This window comes from Balaenoptera physalus (assembly GCF_965194825.1).
Source record: "Balaenoptera physalus genome assembly, chromosome: 3".
In the NCBI taxonomy this organism is placed as follows: domain Eukaryota; kingdom Metazoa; phylum Chordata; class Mammalia; order Artiodactyla; family Balaenopteridae; genus Balaenoptera; species Balaenoptera physalus.
The window spans coordinates 68771955-68788445 of record NC_138890.1 but is presented as its reverse complement, the minus strand read 5'-3'; the positions used below and the strand labels follow the sequence as shown (position 1 = coordinate 68788445).

Sequence of the window (16491 nt, the reverse complement as noted above, 5' to 3'; positions counted from 1 at the left end):
GGAGGGCGGTTCCTGATTGGAGGCCCGAGGGTTCCGCACCAAGGTCGTTTTTCTTTCTTTCTTGTCTCTCGGGGAGCGTTGTTACTGCAGTAAGCCCTTTACTTAACTTATGGACGCTTGTAGGAAAAATCGGATACTGTAACTGAAAAGATTTGATAACCTAAGCAGTACTGGCCGTTTTTGCTGGCAGAGACACCATGATAACTTAATTTGTCAGCTACATAGGTCTTAGCTCCAGCAAGTAAGCCCTCCTGCACCCATTTTTTTTTTCTCTAGCAGTGGTTCGCAACCTTGACTGCACGATAAAATCACTTGGGGAGCATGTAAAAAGTCCCCAGGAACTTGGCCACACCCCAGGTCAGTTAAATCACTCTCTGGGGGTGAGAGACCCAGGCATCAGTAGTTTGTAAACCTCCCTAGACTGTTCTGCAAAGAATTATTCCCAGCATTAATCAGCATAATGTAAGATGCCCCACCTTAAAAGAACACCACCTTTCCTAACCCCACATACCCCTCCATGTCTTTGCTCCTTTTTAAAAGAGTTTTCTGTATATTGTGTCCACTTTATCTTTCTTTTTTGAAACCATTTGCCTCTTGCCAAGGTCACTAAGGACCTCCACTTACAAAATCCTATAGGCAATTCCAGTTCTCATTATACTTGACCCCTTGGCAACATTTGCCACTGTTGACCATGCCCTCTTTTCAGCAAAAGCCTTCACTCTCCTACCTCTCTGGATGCAATTTCTCCTTCATAGTGAGCCTTCTGTTCCAGGCCTCTCAACGCATTCCATTCTTCGCCCTCTTCTCTAGCTAACACTTAATCTCCAAGTGTCCTTATTATGAAAAATTATACCTTTACCACTTTGCCTTGGCAAAATTATTGATAGTGGTCCCCTTTAATCACAAAAGTGTCCCATTTAGTACTTTTGGTATAAAGACATTCCTGAGACAATTGGTGAAATCTAAATAATGCATACAAATTAGGAAATAGTTTTGAAAGTCTTGTTAATTTCCCTACATACATACAGCAAAATTACCAAAATCAGTTGATCTGGGGTGGGGCCCTATAATTTAGGTTTCTAACAGTTTCCAGGTGATGCAGTTGCTGCTAGCCTGGGAACTACACTTTGAGAACCACTGATGTAAGAGAATGTCTTTTTTGTAGGAAAAAAACCTACTGAAGTGTTTAGGAGTATAGCAGTATTGTGTCTGCAACTCACTTTCAAACAGTAAAGAGATCCCCAAAAAAGAAAAGGATAAAGCAACTGTAGTAAAATGTTAACAGTAGGGGAAACTGAGTGAAAGGTATTTGCAAATTCTATCTATCATTCTTGCAACTTTTCTGTAAGACTGAAGTTGTCAAAATTAAAAAATGAATATATACTGGGTTGGGTAGTAAATAATATGGTCATCTTTCACTAAGAGGCTTTGCTATCTACAGAGTAATGACTCCAGTATTTATCTCCCGACCCCTTAATTCCAGATTGGTGTATGATACATATTTCTGCCTACTCACCACCTTCAGTAGGATGTCTACCAGGCACTTCAAATTTATTTTTACTCCCTCGCAACAATCAATCTAAAAACCTCTTCCTGCAGCATTTTACATCTACTATAATGTCATTCACCAAATTGCACAAGCCAGAAGCCTTGCAATCATCAACTCTTCTTTGTGGATTTTCAACACATATGAATCTAATCACTTCTCACCTCTTCTACTCCACCACCCTAATCCAAGTCTCTATCATATCTTGCCTGGAGTACTTCAAGAGCCTCCTAGTTTGCCTATCTGCTTCTACTATAGTCCATTTGCTATACAGTAGCGAAGATGATTTTTATAAAATGTAAATCATGATGTCACTCTCCTGATAGTAAGGCATTTCATCATAGAATTAAATGTAAAATCCTAAACTTGGCTTATAAACTCTTAAGTGATCAGGCCCACGGCTGCTTCTCCTACTTCATTTCCTTCCATTTCATCCTTATTGACCAGCTTCACCCAAAGTGGGTATGATAGGCAGAAGATTTCCATCTCCTAATCCCTGGAGCCTGTGAATATGTTACTTTACATGGTAAAGGGGATGTGCAGATATGATTAAGTTAAGGGTCTTCAGGTGGGGAGATTCCTCAATTATCCAGGTGGGCCCAGTGTAATCACATGGACCCCTTTAAATGAAAGAGGGATACGGGAGAGTGAGACTCAGACAAGGAGATATGATGATGGAAGCAGAGGTGAGAGTCAAAGACTGAAGATGCTCCACTGTTGACTTAGAAGATGGAAGGGGCCACAAGCAGATGACATTCTGGAAGTCAGAAGTCCAAATTGGGTTTCACTGGGCTAAAATCATGGTGTCAGCAGGGCTGCATTCCTTCTAAAGGCTCTAGGGGAGAACGGTTCCCTTGCCTTTTCTGTCTTCTAGAGGCCACCTGCGTCCCTGGGCTTCTGGCCCTTCCTCCATCTTCAAAGACCACAGAAGAGCATCTGCAAACCTCTCCCTGACTCTGCTTCCTTCTTCCACTTATAAAGATCCTTGTGTTGGGACGTCCCTGGTGGTCCAGTGGCAAAGAATCCGCCTTCCAATGCAGGGGATGCGGGTTCGATCCCTGATCGGGGAACTAGGATCCCACATGCTGCGGGGCAGCTAGGCCGGCGTGCCACAACTACTGAGCTCAAGCACCTCAACTAGAGAGCCCGCATGCCACAAACTACAGAGCCCACTTGTTCTGGATCCTGTGCGCCACAACTACAGAGCCCACCCGCCCTGGAGCCTGAGTGCCACAACTAGAGAAGAGGAAAACCGCACGCCACAACTAGAGAGAAGCCCGCGTGCTGTAACGAAAGATCCTGCATGCCTCAGCGAAGATCCCGGGTGCCACAACTAAGACCCGACGCAGCCAAAAATAAATATAAATAAATAAATAATAAATAAATCTTAAAAAGAAAAAGATCCTGTGTTCACATTGGGCCCATCAGACAACCCAGGATAATCTTCCCATCTTAAAATCCTTAATTTAATCACATCTGCAAAGCCCCTTTTGTCATAAATGGTAATAATATATTCAAAAGTTCCTAGGATTTAAATAGGGACATGTTTTGTAAGCCATTAGTCAGCCTACCACATACTCCATGACCTTACATGATGAACATGTAGGAATTTCCTGTTCAGTTCTGGGTCCCACACTTTGAGATGCCAACAAACCAAGACATATTCCCAGAACAACCAGAATAGTCACCTCTTTTATGGAACAGCTCAAGGAACCATACAGATTTACCCAAGAGAAGAGAAGCTTCAGGACTGAATTGATTTTTGGGCACTATGGAAACTATACTTTGAAATGTTGGCAGATAAGTGGCTTTGGTTAACTGAATACAGGACCCTAGTTAGCCAGAAATTATGAAAATAAATTATGAATGTTCAGGAGATTGGGCTGTGATTCTAAACTGAAAATGAAAATAGGCATCTTTGAATCATTCATTAGCAATCAGAAGGCACTACTATACAATGTCACAAGATCATCTAACTTATTGTTTCCTGGATAAAAGACAGTATCCAGTATATTTGGTTTAATTGCTTATGTTAAACGTTCTTTTGCAAATCCAATGCATTTTAATTTTTAAAAAGTCGACTATTATCTTGCTATTCTCATGATGACTTGCAGTATTCTTTAAAATGACATAAATCACAGAGAAGGAAAAGGGTCTTGGATATCCATTGGTCTAAATCTTTCATTCCTAATAAAAAGTCCATTTTACCTAAAAGTTAACCTGAGGGGTGGGTAGGGAAGACAAACCATGATTATGCGATGGGAGCCAGGTTGAGATTTTTTTCTTGATGCTTGCAAGGTCATAAGTTAAATGTACTTAAATGCTTTATGATTGTTTATGATCATGATGCTGCTAATAGACTATCTGTTTCCAATTTCTTGACCAGCAAAACCAAGGAGTAGGGCAAGTTGAGTAGGCAGGATGAGTAGAGGGTAAGACTGAGCTTTCAGGTTAATCATAGGCATTTGTATCCCAGACCTCCATTTGCTAATCGTGTGGTCTTGAGCAAGTAACTCAACCTCACCTTCTAGAGGAATGAAGTGGGATAATGTACCAATAGCGCTTTTGGGAGTCAGCGTTCCAGTCAACGCCTACTATAGTTGTTAGGGCTCGGCTCTTATTTATGCACTTTTGCAAGGACACATTTGCAACCCGGAAACGTTAAAATAATGGTTCCTTAACAGATAACCCCAACCCCCAAACAGGAGGAAAGGACATAAAGGTGCCGAAGCCATCAATTAAGTGTCAATCCACACTCAGCCACCGGCGGTTGCCTCAGAAATGGCCGGAAGTGCCGCTGCCCCTAACTAACATGGCGTCCAGGTGATTTCCGTTCCCCTCTCGGCTGTAATTGAGCTCGGCTGCTCCTCGCGGTTTTCCCAGAGGGTACCGGCTTAGCAAACACCTCTCGCCTATCCCTTCACGGGGGGCGGGGCTACGAAGGAGCTACTGCGTGGTGATTGGTTGCGGCTCGTTAAGAACGTGGCTACGGGGTGTTAGACCTTCCACACCAGGCGGTGACTGGTTGCCGAGAGGCGGGGCGGCTTGGCCTCTGGAGAAGTAGCCGGAGCTGTGAGGAGAGCCATGGGTCAGGCGGCCAAGGTGACTGGGTCCGGGGAGGGGTTGGGTACGATGCCGGCGGGGAGGGTAAGGGCGCGGCCTTGCGAACGTAGACTGGAATCTCTGTAGCTGGGGTTCAGGACCCTCCACGGAGTATGTGGCCTTTACAGCTGAGGAGCCGGAGACCGACCCTGCAGGGCAGTCGAAGGTTTGTGCAGGTGCGGAGGAGAGAGGGCGACACAGGTGGTCCTGCTTCTTCGTCTACTGGGTACGGAATGTTTGTCCGTGATGCCTGCCGGCGACTTGAGTTCTGCCCCCTTGCCATCTCCACACCGAGTATTTGTGTGAGGGGCCCATTTCACATCCTTGGGAATTGTACGAGACCCCAAAGTCAGTCCTGCGCTGAAACCATCCGATGAGGTGAAAGGTTTCGTCAGTTAACCAGACGGTGCACAGACGTCTAGGAACCAAGGAAACCGATTCCAGACAAAACCGTTTGCCAAAAGTAGCACTTAGCGAGACAGAGCAGAAACCTGTGATTCCTGAGTGTTGTGAACGAGCTTGGGAAGTGATGGCCCCGCCGGGGTCGGGGGTCACATCCCCGAGGACCTTGTCTCGGATTCATTTCTTGTCAAACTGATGCGCATTCCTGGCCAGTGTACAATTCTCTGGGACCAGCCATCCCTAACTTTAAGTATTATCAGCATGGCCGGCTGAGACCAGTCCCTGTCACTGGTTGAGATATGGAAAAGGGAAAACGGCCTGCTATAGTCTAGTGAGGAAAAGCAGTGCTTATAATGGTTGGTCAATAACAGGGAGCCACCAAGAGTGCCTCGTGTACTACTGAACTCTGTGCTTAGTACATTTCAATATATGTCACAGGACCAAGAGAAACAGAATTGTAAACGGTTATTCATTCAAAACACTTACTGAGTGTCCGTAATAGTTATTAGTAGCACCTAACAGCCAGCATTTAGCCTATACTGTCTAGGCATAGTGGAAGCAACAATAACTTCATACAGAAATCTGGCAGGTATGGAGAGTTTAAACAATTACTTAATTACAAGTGTAGTAAGTGCTTTGAATTGAAAATAGAGTTTGTTTTTTTTTTTATACAGCAGGTTCTTTGGGTTATATATTTTACACATATTAGTGTATACATGTCAATCCCAATCTCCCAGTTCATCTCCCCCCGAACCCCCCGCTTTCCCCCCTTGGTGTCCATACGTTTGTTCTCTACATCTGTGTCTCTATTTCTGCCCTGCAAACCAGTTCATCTGTACCATTTTTCTAGATTCCACATATATGCATTAATATACGATATTTGTTTTTCTCTTTCTGACTTACTTCACTCTGTAAGACAGTCTCTAGGTCCATCTGTGTCTCTACAAATGACCCAATTTCGTTCCTTTTTATGGTTGAGTAATATTCCATTGTATATATGTACCACATCTTCTTTATCCATTCATCTGTCAGTGGACACTTAGGTTGCTTCCATGACCTGGCTATTGTAAATAGTGCTGGAATGAACACTGGGGTGCATGTGTCTTTTTGAATTATGGTTTTCTCTGGGTATATGCCCAGTAGTGGGATTGCTGGGTCATATGGTAATTCTATTTTTAGTATTTTAAGGAACCTCCATACTGTTCTCCATAGTGGCTGTATCAATTTACATTCCCACCAACAGTGCAAGAGGGTTCCCTTTTCTCCACACCCTCTCCAGCATTTGTTGTTTGTAGATTTTCTGATGATGCCCATTCTAACTGGTGTGAGGTGATACCTCACTGTAGTTTTGATTTGCATTTCTCTAATAATTAGTGATGTTGAGCAGCTTTTCATGTGCTTCTTGGCCATCTGTATGTCTTCTTTGGAGAAATGTCTATTTAGGTCTTCTGCCCATTTATTGACTGGGTTGTTTGTTTTTTTAATATTGAGCTGCATGAGCTGTGTATATATTTTGGAGATTAATCCTTTGTGTGTTGATTCATTTGCAAATATTTTCTCCCATTCTGAGGGTTGTCTTTTTGTCTTGTTTATGATTTCCTTTGCTGTGCAAAAGCTTTAAAGTTTCATTAGGTCCCATTTGTTCATTTTTGTTTTTATTTCCATTACTCTAGGAGGTGGATCAAAAAAGACCTTGCTGTGATTTATGTCAAAGAGTGTTCTGCCTATGTTTTCCTCTAAGAGTTTTATACTGTCTGGTCTTACATTTAGGTCTTTAATCCATTTTGAGTTTATTTTTGTGTATGGTGTTAGGTAGTGTTCTAATTTCATTCTTTTACATGTAGCTGTCCAGTTTTCCCAGCACCACTTGTTGAAGAGACTGTGTTTTCTCCATTGTATATCCTTGCCTCCTTTGTCATAGATTAGTTGACCATAAGTATGTGGGTTTATCTCTGGGCTTTCTATCCTGTTCCATTGATCCATATTTCTTTTTTTTTTTTAATTTATTTATCTTTTATTTTCTTTATTTTTGGCTGCGTTGGGTCTTTGTTGCTGCACGCGGGGTTTCTCTAGTTGTGGCGAGCGGGGGCTACTCTTCGTTGCGGTGCGCGGGCTTCTCATTGCAGTGGCTTCTCTTGTTGCGGAGCACGGGCTCTAGAGCGCGCCGGCTTTAGTAGTTTTGGCGTGCGGGTATAGTTGCTCCGTGGCATGTGGGATCTTCCTGGACCAGGGCTCGAACCCATGTCCCCTGCATTGGCAGGTGGATTCTTAACCACTGCGCCACTAGGGAAGTTCCCTGATATATATTTCTGTTGAAAATACAGTGTGTTTTATGAGCACATAACTCGGATTTAACCTGTGTGGAGGGATGCCAAAAAAAACAAAACAAAAAAATCCCTCATAAAAGTATAAGTTGAGACCTGAAGTTTTGTTAGAACCTAGCTAGGAGAATAGAGAAAAGAGTATTCTATGAAGAAGAAATATCATATGGACCATCCTCGAAGTGGGAAGTTGCTTGGAAAACTTGAATACAAATGAAATTAAATAGAATTCATTCCAAAAACACTTTTGGTGAGAACTGCCATGTGTAGAAGACACCTGTGCCATGTGGAAGATACAAAGATGACCGAGAAGCCTTTCAGGAAGTAGAGGACACAGCAAGTAATTGTAGTAAGTGCCCACTGCTGTGGATGTACTCAAGAGGGGCATATAACCCAGACTTAGAAGAGACAAATAAGTATTAACCAGCTAAAGTGAAACCTAGTACAGAAATTATATCATCCACCCTTAAAATTAGCCCATTATTCAAGAAAATTGAGGCAAAAAGGCTAAGTAATTTGACTTTCCATATATACTGCCAGAATTTGTCCAATCAATATAAGTAAATTAGTAAGAGAAGACAGTCTGTGACCTAGCTGTCTACATTTTAATGAAAGTTTATTAACTCCAAGGTGATATTAGCTCTAAGGCAGTAATGATGACATTTTCTTTTTCTTAATACTAATTCTTAAAGTAGGGATACTGGTTGTTGTACTAATGGAATCACTTTGTTTTTTCCCTGAATAGCATGTAAAATGATTAGGCTTACTTACTTCTCACTTTTTTCTTAATCCCATGCAATCTCTTCCACCGCTCTTGTAATATTAAACTCCCTGGGTTTCTATGATGTTCTACCACCTTTAATGTCCCTATTTCTACCAGTAGTCTTTTCAAGACAATCTCGGCTTTTACTATCAAACATCTCAAAATTTTTCCAGTCTCTACACATTACTCAATTCCAAAGCCAATTTCACATTTTTAGATGTTTGTTACAGCAGCATCCCACTTCCCAGTAGTAAAATCTGTATTAGTTTCCTATGGCTGCTCTAACAAATTACCACAAATTGGGTGGCTTAAAACAACAGGAATTTATTGTCTCACAGTTCTGGAGGCTAGAGGTCTGAAATCAAGGTGACAGCAGAGCCATGCTCCCTCTGAAACTCTGGGCAGAATCTTCACTTCTTCCTAAAGTCTGATGGTGGCCATCAATCCTTAGTGTTCCTTGGCTTGCTGTTGCATCACTCCAATCTCTGCCTTCATCTTCACATGGTGGTCTTACACCTTTGTGTTTCTTTCTTCACCTGGCATTATCCTCTTCTTTTAAGGATACTAGTCATATTGGATTAGGGCCTACTCTAATGATTCACTTTAACTCAGTTATAGCTGTGAAGACCCTACTTCCAAACTAAGGTCACATTTACATGTACTGAGGATTAGGACTTAAACATGTCTTTTGAGGGGACACACAATTCAAGCCGTAACAATATAGATACACCACGTTTTATTTATCCATTCATGAGTTGGTAGACATTTGGGTTATTTCTACTTTTTGACTGTTTTGTATAATGCTAGTATGCACAGTCATGTACAAGTTTTTATATGAACATATGTTTTCATCTTGGTTGTATACGTAGGCATGGAATTGCTGGGTCATATGATAGATAACGCTATGTTTAATTTTTTGAACAACTGCTAAACTTTTCCAAAGCAGCTGCAGGATTTTACATTCCCACCAACAATGTATAAGAGTTTCCATTTTTCCACATCTTACACATGTTATTGACTGTCTTCTTTTTTTTTGACTGTAGCCATACTATTGGGATGAAGTGGTACCTCACTGAAATTTAAATTTGTATTTCCCAGATGGCAAATTATGTTGAGCATCTTTTCATGGCCTTAATAGCCATTTGTTTGTCTTCTTTTGAGAAATGTCTATTCAAATCCTTTGCCTGTTTTTAAATTAGTTTTTTATTTGAATTGTAGAAGTTCTTTATACATTCTAGATACTAGCCCATTATCAGGTACACGATTTATAAATATTTTCTTTCCTTCTGTGGGTTGTCTTTTCTCTTTCTTGATAGTGTCCTTTCCCTTTATCTTTTAAAACAATTTTTCTAGTTTTTATAAAGGGGATAAATGTGTAAAATTTAAGAAGTCAAATAGTGTTACACAGAAACCAGTAGGTGTCTACTTCCTTCTACATACTCCCAATTCCTGCTCCCCAGATATAAGCACTTTTAATCATTTTACTTATTTTTTCTGATATTTACCTCCATGTTTCTAAATAACATGTTTAAACTACTATTGATTTTTTTTTTCCTCTTTGGGGATATTTACTGACCTTTGTCTATGAAAGTTGAGGACTAAGTTCCCCCTTATACCCTATTCCTCTCAATATACAGATTTTGGTGAAGCAGTTTTTCATCTTTGATATTAATATGACTATACAGAACTTGTCCACAGCTGAGCCCTCTAATATAAATATATGATTATGTTGCCTTTCTTTTCTAAGTCTTAGTTTTTCTTTCTTTCTTTCTTTCTTTTTAAAATATGTATTTATTTAGCTGCACCAAGTCTTAGTTTCATCATGCAGGCTCTTAGTTGCGGCATGCGGGATCTAGTTCGCCACCCGGCCAGGGATTGAACCCAGGCCCCCTGCATTGGGAGCATGGAGTCTTAACCACTGGACCACCAGGGAAGTCCCAGTTTTTCTTGAAGTTAATAACTGTCTTGTTTTTATTATCATTTTCCTACATAGCTATTTCCAAACTCTGAGCAAAACTGATGTCTACTAGTATCGTTTTTTCCTAGCAGCATCTTTTGTAGAGCAATATACCCTTTTGCTATAGTCCAGACTAGTTGCTTTCTATGCTGGCTGCACAAATGCTGACCTATATTTGTCCTTCACCATCATCTCTGCCTCTCCTATGTTGGATCACCTGTGTCCCTCATTCCCATTTTTTTTCTTTTGTGATTCATCCCCTTATTTTGGTGGAGCACAATCTTCTATAGCTTTCCAAGAAAGGGCGTATGGCAAATAAGAGACTTTGCATTTCTGAAAATGTTTATTTGCCATTGCAGTTAGGTGATAGTTTGGATATGTATGGTGTTCTAAGCTGGACATTTTGTACAAAACTTGAAGATTTTATACCATTGTCCTCTCACAGTGATGCTATTTAGAAATCAGGTACCATTCTGATTTTCTGTTTTTTATACGTGAACTGTTTTTTTCCCTCCAAGATTATTCATGGGTTTTGTGTTGAGCACTTGATGGAGGCTGTTTTCTTTGTTCTGTCTTGTTGGAGATCTGTGAATATAACTGTTGGGCCATCTAGACTACTCCTTTAATTTTCTTATCCTTTCTCTCCTTATTTTGTATCTCTGAATTCTTATTCAACTTTCGGGGTAGTTTTTCTCAACTTAATCTTTGCTATCACTCTTTTGATATCCAAGAGTTTGGGGGCATTTTCTGAATGTTCCTTTTTAAATTTACTGTAACTTCTTTTTGTTGTTATTCCATGTTTGTAATAATTTATGTTTCTGAGAAGGTTCTTTGTGGTTGGTCAGTCTTTGTTTTGTTTTATTTTTATGTTTTCTGCTCCCTGTTTTCTGTTTCTGTTTTGGTATCTGCCTTTGATGTTTTAGGTTTTCTAGTATATGTAAAATACTTAAAATAGTGCCTAGCGCACAGGATACACTTAGTAAAGTTTAGGTATTGTTATCTGGTGAATGGACTGGGGGAAAGGAGGGAATGGTGGCAGACTGACAAATCTTTGTCAGTAGTCTAAGCAAGAGATAGGGAGAGGTCTGAACTTAAATTGTTTTGGGTGATGGAGAATATACAAAAGATTAGCGAAACATCCCTACAGTTTCTACATGAGGAGTAAGGTAGATATAAAGAATGACCTAGAGATTTCTGGCTTGAGAAATCCATTGTTTTCCATAACTGAAATTGAGAAGACAGAAGAAAGAGCAATATTGGGGGGACAATATTGAATACCTTTTTGTTTGGTTTTTTTTAGCACAGTCTTAGAATATTCAGAAGTCTCAGCATTCCACTTCTTTTTTGAGAAAGCACAATTAAACCTGCCTAATATCTGAAACATCTTCCTCTGGGCTCTTCTAAGATGTAGTATATTCACGAGTTTGTGTGCATGTGTGTATGACTTTAAGAACAGATGAAGTTCCCAGGTTAAGCAAAATAAGAACAAATACCAGACTGGTAAATTTGGTTACCTTAGCAAACTAGTTTTGGCAGGGGGAATCATTAACTTTTTAACCATTCTCGTATTGTTTTGTTTCAAAGAATTTTGTATTGTTTTTGTAAATACATAAGGCTAATTTTTTTTTAATTTAAAGATAAATAATCAAGGGAAAGTTGTTTTGGCCAACCCTTGTTTTCACCAGCTATTTCGAAAAATAGTCTAAAAAACAAACAGAAAATAAATACTGTTTAATCCATGTAATTATGTAAAATGTGAAATTTTTTCTTTTGAGGTCTGAATTCTAATTTTCTTTATAGGTTTTACAGCTCTTTAAAACACTGCACAGGACCAGACAACAAGTTTTTAAAAATGATGCTAGGGCACTAGAAGGTAAGTTTATATTTTGCCCCTTTGGAGCAAGTCCATTCTTCAGGTGGCTGCTAATAATACAAGAGACCCTGTATGGTGGTCAAGACCTATCTTGGGGAATGACCTTCACGATCTCTCCCCTAATGTTTTTTTAAATAAAGATGAGTTTACCTTACACTTCTTTGAGAAGTATCTACAATGAAAAAATTTTAAAGATCGAGTTTTCATAAAAAATCAGGGAAAAAAAAGGATCAGAATTTCAATGTGCTCCATTATTTGCCTTATGTTCAAGCCATGAAACTCATTTATCTATTATATAATCAAATTTTCACATCCTCTAAGACCAGATACTACCATATTGTTAATGCCTTGTGTCTTTCTAGAAGTGACAGCAGCTATGAAAGAGAATCTATCACAAATGATTCCAAATTCAGTATTTCACTGTTTAAAGTGGTTTCTGTCTTATGCAGAACTCAGAGCTCTAAAGCTTAGGTTCTGTGTTGGTCATACTCAGTTTCTAAACCTCTTTTAAGAGGGCACCTTGGGGGAGGGGTGGAGGGATAAATTGGGATATTGGGATTGACATATACACACTGCTATATATAAAATAGATAACTAATAAGGACCTACTGTATAGCACAGGGAACTCTTCTTAATACTCTGTAATGACCTATATGGGAAAAGAATCTAAAAAAGAGTGGATATATGTATAGGTATAACTGATTCACTTTGGTGTATAACAGAAACTAACACAACATTATAAATCAACTATATGCCAATAAAAATTAAAAAAAAAAATTCAACCTCTATTTTAAAAAAAGAGGCCACCTACATAAAGTGTCCCCACTGTCCCTAGGAATTCAAGTTTTTGTAATTTACCAAAAAAAATTTCTTGAATATTAAAGTATATGCCTCATATTATATGTACTTTACACAAATTCCTCATTTAATTCTTATCACAGCCCTGTGAGGTAGTTAACTATCATAATTTCTATTTTTTCAGATAAGAAAACTGACAAAGTGTGAAAGGATTTACCCCACATGATACTTAGTAAGAGGTGGAGCTGGGATTTAGCCTAAACATTCTGGCTCCAAAGCCTAAACTCTTACCCACCTTACATATTGAAATGTATCGAGCATAGAAGGAAGGTTTTATGGCTAATCTCCACCAGCATAACATATTTTTAAATGTTTTAAATGTTTTTAAGTGAAATAATTATAAGAATAGCTAATACTTCATATTTACTAAGCACTGTACATGAATTGTTCCATTAAATGCTCACAGCACACTCTAAGGCAGTTTATCAGTTATATTGAATTATGCTGCTGTAGTGATGCCAAAGTCTCACTGGTATATGAACAAAAGTTTTATTTATCAGTCACTTTACTTGTCAGTCAAGGCACCCAAAATTATTTGTATATCCTCTTTGCTGCTATATCTTCATTTTAAGTGTGTGGTTGGCGGGGGGGTAGGGTTAACATGCTTGTATGTATTGAGTTTTGCCATTTTAAAAAAAGCATGTTAATTCAAATCCTTAGATTTACAGAAACAAAGTATTAACTTGAATTTATTAGGATCTCATAGCTAGAGGTTCAAAATGAAATTAGAAATAAAAAGCAGGAAACAAAAGTATTAGAGTGCTAAAAATATGTATTAGGTTTAATTACAAATTTGCTAGCCTGTCAAAAGCTCTCCAAGGACTTTCTAAATAAATTTCTTATTTTTATACTTTGTTTTACATGGGGCAAAATTATTTTTTCTACTAGAGAAGTAGTAGATATATGTATATAGTATGTAGTATCATAGTATAATGAATAATATGTAAATTATTGGGACAGGAATTATAAATTAGAAAAGCAGGGACTTCACTGGTTGTCCAGTAGGTAAGACTCCATGCTCCCAATGCAGGGGCCCCCAGTTTGATCCCTGGTCGGGGGAACTAGATCCCACATGCATGCCACAACTAAGAGTCCGTATGCCGCAACTAAGAATTCCACATGCCGCAACTAAAGATCCCACATGCCGCAACAAAGGATCCCGCATGCCGCAGTGAAGATCCTGCATGCTACAACTAAGACCTGGTGCAGCCAAAATAAATAAATAAATATTAAAAAAGAAAAAAGAAAAAAAAGAAAAGCAAATAACTATATACGTATTTTTTCTTTTTCTAGCAGCCAGAATAAAGATAAACGAAGAATTCAAATATAATAAAAGTGAAACTTCTCCTAAGAAAATAGAAGAGGTACAGTAATTAAGTTTTTCAATTACAATAAAACTCAAATTTTAGCAACTAGAGGAAATGATAAAAATAGAGGGATTATATGAAATAAAAATCATTACTTGATAGTTAAAGCCATCACAACTATAGATAACCTTCACTTGTTTGGTTTGACTCACCTTCTCAGGGTCATCTGCCTACACCCTTAAGATAGCAAGTTGCCTGGTGAAAAGAACATGAGTGTAGCCATGATCAAAGCAAGAGCAGCTGAAGCAACCCAGAAATTCACAGAAATGCTATCTTCATCTAAGGCAAGTGACTGAAACTAAGGAGAGTGAGTGTTGTGGTAACTCACTCAGAGTTACACAGAGGGAACGTCTACTCATTTAGCTCAACTAGACAGAATTTTTTTTAATTCATATCCTGGCTGTGGAAGTTAACCAGCCAGACTTTATGAACTATTCTTGCTTTGCCTTCTGTATTTGCATTTTAGTCACTTGCCGTAGTTGAAGACAATCTACTAACACTAGTCGGTGAGCTCCCTAGTATTCCCAGTACATGTTCATTGAAAAAGTGCAAAATGATTCTTTTCCTGTATAAAATCATGTGCATATATATACATTGTCTCTGTCTTAGGAAGGAACACTGCTTCCTAGGTGTTCCTGTATCTAACTTTGTATAAATGTAGGGAAAGGACCATTAGGAAGAAAATGAAAAATGAAAAATTATTTGCTGGGATAATTAAGATTCCAAGAATTGGTTTGATAAAGAGGAAGGTACAAATTAGAGAAATTCTTCCATGTTTAATAGAATTTCCACATGGTGAAAAAAAATTGTTTTATACAAATACTTTTCTACTTAGTAGAGAAAATGCTATTTTTGAAATAGTAAATATCTGCGATAAACTAATGAGACAAAATGAGATAGCCTAAGGATTTCTTTCCCTATAACATAAAGAAAAAAGGGGGAAATTTCACTTAAGCGTATGATAGGGCAAACAGGGACTATGTAATTTTTATTCATGAAAGAAGTTAAAATTACATTCTAATCAGGTCATGACTTGAGGAGAAGTTAAAATGTATATACTGAAGTTTGTACTATTTTGCTATTTGGTAGACTGATTAATAACAATATGGTACAGGTATACCTCATTTTATTGTGCTTTGGTTTATTGCACTTCACAGAATCTGTGTTTTTTACAAATTGAAGGTTTGGGGCAACTCTGCATTGTCAGATGCTGGTTAGCATTTTTTAGTAATAAGGTGTTTTTAATTAAGGTACGAACATTGTTTTTTTAGACATAATGCTGTTGCACACTTAATAGACTACTGTATATTGTAAACATAACTTTTATATGCAGTTGGAAACCAAAAAATTCGTATGACTCACTTTATTATGATATTTGTTTTATTGTGGTGGTCTGGAACTGAACCCACAATATCTCTGAGGTATGCGTATAAGTGTTTTTAAATTTTGAAGTCATGATTTAAAAATTTTTTAATTGAGGTCTGTTTATATTAGCTAAACTGGAAAAATGAACTACCATCTCCCAAATTAATTTCACTTGTAGAGCACTCACATTAAGCACTCTTTTTTTTTAATATATATAAATTTATTTATTTTATTTATTTATTTTTGGTTGCTCGCGGGCTTTCTCTAGTTGTGGCGAGCGGGGGCTACTCTTCATTGTGGTGCGCGGGCTTCTCATTGTGGTGGCTTCTCTTGTTGCGGAGCATGAGCTGTAGGCATGCAGGCTTCGGTAGTTGTGGCTCGTGGGCACTAGAGCACAGGCTCAGTAGTTGTGGCACACGGGCTTAGTTGCTCCGTGGCAGGTGGGATCTTGCTGGACCAGAGCTCAAACCCATGTCCCGTGCATTGGCAGGCAGAGTCTTAACTACTGCACCACCAGGGAAGCCCACGTTAAGCACTCTTGAAATTAGATATTTGTTATATACAAGTGTATATTTTGTACTTTCTGTAACTCTGCATTTATTAAATACTTAGTAGTTTTTAGATAATTACATTGTCATGTATTGTCATGAAGTCTTGGCACCAAAAGGAATCGTAGGCATCCTCTTGACCAGCAGTTCTCAAACTTTTTGGTTTCAAGACCACTTTACCTTCTGAAAAACTGAAGACCCCAAAAAGTGCTATTTATTTGTTATACCTATCAATATTTACCATATTAGGATTTAAAACTGAGAAATTTTAAAAATATATGTTGATTAAATAACTTAAAAATAATAAGCTCATTACCTATTAAATACAATATTTATGAAAAATAACTATATTTTCAGAAAAATTTAGTAAGAAGAAAGACATTATTTTA

At 38.5% G+C, this 16491-nt stretch overlaps 1 protein-coding gene across 7 annotated transcripts in view; it reads left to right on the top strand.

Annotated features, from left to right (window-relative positions):
- The first annotated feature begins 42 nt into the window (after window positions 1–42).
- LYRM7 (LYR motif containing 7) overlaps window positions 43–16491 on the top strand; it is a 174064-nt gene continuing 157615 nt past the window's right edge. For 5 of the 7 annotated variants that reach the window (XM_082457950.1, XM_082457949.1, XM_082457946.1 and 2 more), the window contains exons 1-3: window positions 43–4648; window positions 11892–11964; window positions 14116–14186. In XM_082457950.1, the coding sequence (XP_082314076.1) occupies window positions 4631–4648; window positions 11892–11964; window positions 14116–14186 (162 nt within the window). In that variant the 5' untranslated portion in view covers window positions 43–4630. The remainder of the gene's footprint in view (window positions 4649–11891; window positions 11965–14115; window positions 14187–16491) is intronic. The other 2 variants (XM_082457947.1, XM_082457945.1) reach the window with 1 other exon arrangement.